Source organism: Merops nubicus, unplaced genomic scaffold (assembly GCF_000691845.1).
Source record: "Merops nubicus isolate BGI_N331 unplaced genomic scaffold, ASM69184v1 scaffold10972, whole genome shotgun sequence".
Lineage (NCBI taxonomy): Eukaryota > Metazoa > Chordata > Aves > Coraciiformes > Meropidae > Merops > Merops nubicus.
The window spans coordinates 576-4,644 of NW_008594261.1; the positions used below are offsets into that span (position 1 = coordinate 576).

The 4,069-nt window shown below is 42.9% G+C and overlaps 1 protein-coding gene across 2 annotated transcripts in view; it reads left to right on the plus strand.

Moving 5' to 3' along the window:
- Positions 1-149: 149 nt before the first annotated feature.
- The window catches only part of ATP5A1 (ATP synthase, H+ transporting, mitochondrial F1 complex, alpha subunit 1, cardiac muscle), a 7,169-nt gene continuing 3,249 nt past the window's right edge, over positions 150-4,069 (plus strand). The window contains exons 1-6 of one of the 2 annotated variants that reach the window (XM_008935705.1): positions 150-209; positions 1,261-1,339; positions 2,130-2,299; positions 3,023-3,196; positions 3,275-3,441; positions 3,586-3,734. In XM_008935705.1, coding sequence (XP_008933953.1) covers positions 150-209; positions 1,261-1,339; positions 2,130-2,299; positions 3,023-3,196; positions 3,275-3,441; positions 3,586-3,734 — 799 coding nt within the window. The remainder of the gene's footprint in view (positions 210-1,260; positions 1,340-2,129; positions 2,300-3,022; positions 3,197-3,274; positions 3,442-3,585; positions 3,735-4,069) is intronic. The other variant, XM_008935706.1, reaches the window with a different exon arrangement.

Consider the following 4,069-nt stretch of genomic DNA (forward strand, 5'->3'; position numbering starts at 1 on the left):
AAACACTTCTAGGCCTTTCCCCGCCCCTCGCTGGGGGCGTGGTCTCGCCTCCAAAAGGGGCGGAATGCACCGCCGCCATTTTGAGGAGCGAGTGTGGAGCTAGTAGCTATCTCCCGTCTGTTTCAGTCTTTTCCAGAGGAGCTGCAGCCATGCTCTTTGCCCGCGTGGTTGTTGCCCTCGCCCGCTTCCTGCCGCGGCAAGTTGGCCTGGTGAGTAAACTCTCTTCTCCCTGGGGCGATCGGAGGGGCGGCTGGCGCCGGCCCTTTTGTGCCGTTTTGGGAGCCGTGGTGATATTGAGGGACAGTAGTGACATTGAGGGGTCATGGTCTCCCGTTCTCGGGAGTCTGGGGCAGGGTGCGTGTACGGGGCTCATCCCAGCGCTGCGTGACAGCGAGGCCCGTTCCCCGCTGAGCGGAAGTGCCCTCACCTGGGAGATGAGGAAGGTCTAGGGGATGGGGTGTTCTTCACCTGAGATGCGGATTGGCGCTGTTGGGGTTCAGGTTAATGCATGATAGATCTCAGTCAGGGTTAGGGATTTGAGCTGCGGGCCTTTGCCAGGTGGTATTTTCCCCCCCCTGTATTTGTAAGGAGAGCAAGGGTGCAAAGATCTGTCAGGACTCGTTCCTGGCAGGTGTCCCTTCTGAAGGTGAACGGAGGAGAGGCTTGCCCAGGCTTTCAGAGAAATAGCATTAACGCTGCATGGGACTGAACTGCGAGAGCTTTGCTTGGGATGTGGGATTGTAATCTTTTAATGCATTCGTTATCAAAGATTTTTTTTATTTTCTGCTGTTGTATATGTTCTAGTTATACTTCAGAAATTTTGCAGTTAGATTTTTCTTAGAAAGGTCAACCCTTAGAAGACACAATCTTATTTCTCCCTTGTGCAGAACTGTGAGGGGGTACACTGATTTCTTTATGCCCTAAGCTTATGTTTGGCGCAAAGGTTGCAAACAAGAGGAGGTGTTGCTTTGGGAGCTGCTGTGGTGCTGTGATGGTGACATCAATGTAAAGCAGAAAAATGTAACGAATAATTTAGAGTAATCTCCTTTAGATTTAATCTACTTTACCATCTATACTTGCTTAGTAGTGCTGGATTTGGTTCCATAACTACAGCTTGTGAATGGAGTGTTGTGGAGTTCAACTCAAAACTGATCTTATACATTTAATGTGTCTCATGATTTAAAATTTCTATGTGTTATCTTTTAACTTTTTTAACGATTGAAGAACTCTCACTGTTACTGAAACAATTACTTGGTTTAGATTTCCAGAAATACCCTGGGTGCAGCATTTGTTGCTATAAGAAACGTCCATGCCTCTAAAGCACGCTTTCAGAAAACTGGTGAGTCTGAGAAAGGTCTTCATATAAGAATGCAACTTAAGAACTTGCTCTATCAAATAAGGGACTTGAGTTCTGAGGGTGAGGGATGTGTGTGTCAGTTGACAAAACACTTGAGGGCATTTATCTACTGACAGTATTTAACAGCGAACTATTTGCTACATAGCCACATCTAGGAGACTTCATTTTAATGACTATTCATATTATGCCTAAACCAAAGGAGTGGTCGCATGTCAGTTGGCTTACACAGCTTGCTTGCCTCGTGAGGCTTTGATTTGGTCTATAATTATTTGGGGGGGGAAAAAAAGCCTGAACTTCCAATTTCCTGTCTTGTTTGTAACAGTATGAAGGAACAGGTGACTTTCCCAGGCCTGCTTTGGCTTGAACTTATGTCCTTGAGAGTTTTTTGCTACTGATGTTTTGGTGTTTAGAGAAAGCAACTGCACCACAGAGCTGTGTTTTTGGTAGTGGTTCATGTACAATTTTTGAAGTGGTTTAGCATTATAAAAGGCGTTATTAAGAAATAAGTTTCACGGTGTTATTTGCTGTTTCCTAACAGCCTTCAATGCTTTAATTGAAGATGGATTGTAATGATGAGGTGAAGCTGCTTTTATTGGCTATGAATACAGAAACTGTTATTTATCTTATGCATACTATGTAAGGGAGAGTGTTGCTTGCTAAACCTTGTGGCGTACCTGAGAAAGGGTACCTTGGTTTGTGAATTCAAGACAAGCTTACTGAATTCATACTGTGCCTTAATGTGCTAAATCTGGTTTGAAACATCTCTTTCCAGGTACTGCTGAGGTATCGTCTATTCTTGAGGAACGTATTTTGGGAGCTGACACCTCTGCTGAACTTGAGGAGACTGGTCGTGTGCTCTCAATTGGGGATGGTATTGCCCGTGTGTATGGCCTAAGAAATGTCCAAGCTGAAGAAATGGTTGAATTCTCTTCTGGACTGAAGGTAAACTTTCACTAAAGCAGTTTGTTTAGCCTTGAAATATAAAGAAGACATTTTTAAGAACATGAAACTATGCTTGGTGGTACCTGTATGGACCTCTTACAGACTTTATTGTAACTTTAATATGTAGTAACTAGTTGAAATAATGATACAAAAAGCAAATATTCTTTGAATTTGTAACACTTTGCTTTCATTATTGATATTTGGTTCTTTGCCAACATTTGAGCTTTATTTGTCTTCATCTAGGAGGTATAAGAACTAATCTAGCATTGGATTTTGTTTTATTTGGTTTCAGGCTGGCTTTTCTGTTCACTTGTTGAATAATAGCCTCTATGCTCCAATACAGTATGCAGGTTTGCTGACTTGTTATAGTCCTGGGAGTAGACCAGAGTTAAAAACCTGTCTTGACTGTTTTGACAGTATTGCAACAGCTCTTCCAGTATTTTTAATGACCTAACTCACTTTAGGCAGAGAAGAAGCCAGTGCTTTTCCCTTGTCCAGTCCCTAGGCAAGAGAGAAATGTTGTATTTGAACCCTGCTTATCCTTTTTGTTCTTTTTTTAGATAAATAAATGACTGAATGGTAGACTGCTGCAAGTATAATTATGTAGTAAGCTGAAGGCTTAGGCAGATTCTCTAACCAGTACGAAACAACATGTGTGCATTGTACATAAAAGCAGAACATAGCCTATTATTACAAATAAGATTGAGGTTTTCTTTGTCCTAGGGTATGTCCTTGAATTTGGAGCCAGACAATGTTGGTGTTGTCGTGTTTGGCAATGACAGACTAATCAAGGAAGGTGATGTTGTGAAGAGGACTGGCGCCATTGTGGATGTTCCAGTTGGGGAAGAGCTGCTGGGCCGTGTTGTAGATGCCCTAGGCAATCCAATTGACGGGAAGGTAAGCATTACTAGGTGTTTACTACATCTGCTTGTATCTGTGATACAGACTGCAACAGGTTTTTTCCTCTCTTGTAAGGGTCCTGTTACGTCTAAGACTCGTAGAAGAGTTGGCTTAAAGGCCCCTGGGATCATTCCCAGAATCTCTGTGCGTGAACCTATGCAGACTGGTATTAAGGCTGTGGACAGCTTGGTGCCAATTGGTCGTGGACAGCGTGAGCTGATCATTGGTGACAGGCAGACTGGGTAAGTTAAATGCCCAAGCTAAAAATGTTTCCTTAAACAGAAACTCAAGTGCAGCATGTGCCAATGTACAAAGCTGAACACAGAACTGTGTAGAGATTGGGAGAATTGTAAGCAGCTTACTTTACCAACCTCTGTGTTATACAGGAAAACTTCAATTGCAATTGACACAATAATCAATCAGAAACGTTTTAATGATGGAACGGATGAGAAAAAGAAGCTGTACTGTATTTATGTTGCAATTGGCCAGAAGAGATCAACTGTTGCTCAGCTGGTGAAGAGGCTCACTGATGCAGGTACAGGTTTTTGAAGATGGTTGAGCCTGGCAACTAGTGACGTTCTGTTGTCATTATAATGCTGAATGCTACTGTGACCTCTCCTTGTTGCAAGTACGGACAGAATTCTTTTCTTAATTAGATGTGAGAACTACTTACTTTTCTGGGCAAGAAATCTTTCTAGGTATCTGTGTGTGTAACCCTATTTTGCATTAGAAGACTAGTATGCAGTTCCAAAACTGCTGAATCGCTTCTGGAAAAGTCACCATCTGTGGTGGTGGTTTTTGGTTGGTGTGTTGGGTTTTTTTTTGGTTGGGTGTGGGTTTGGTGTTTTGGGGGGTGTGTGTGTGGGCGGG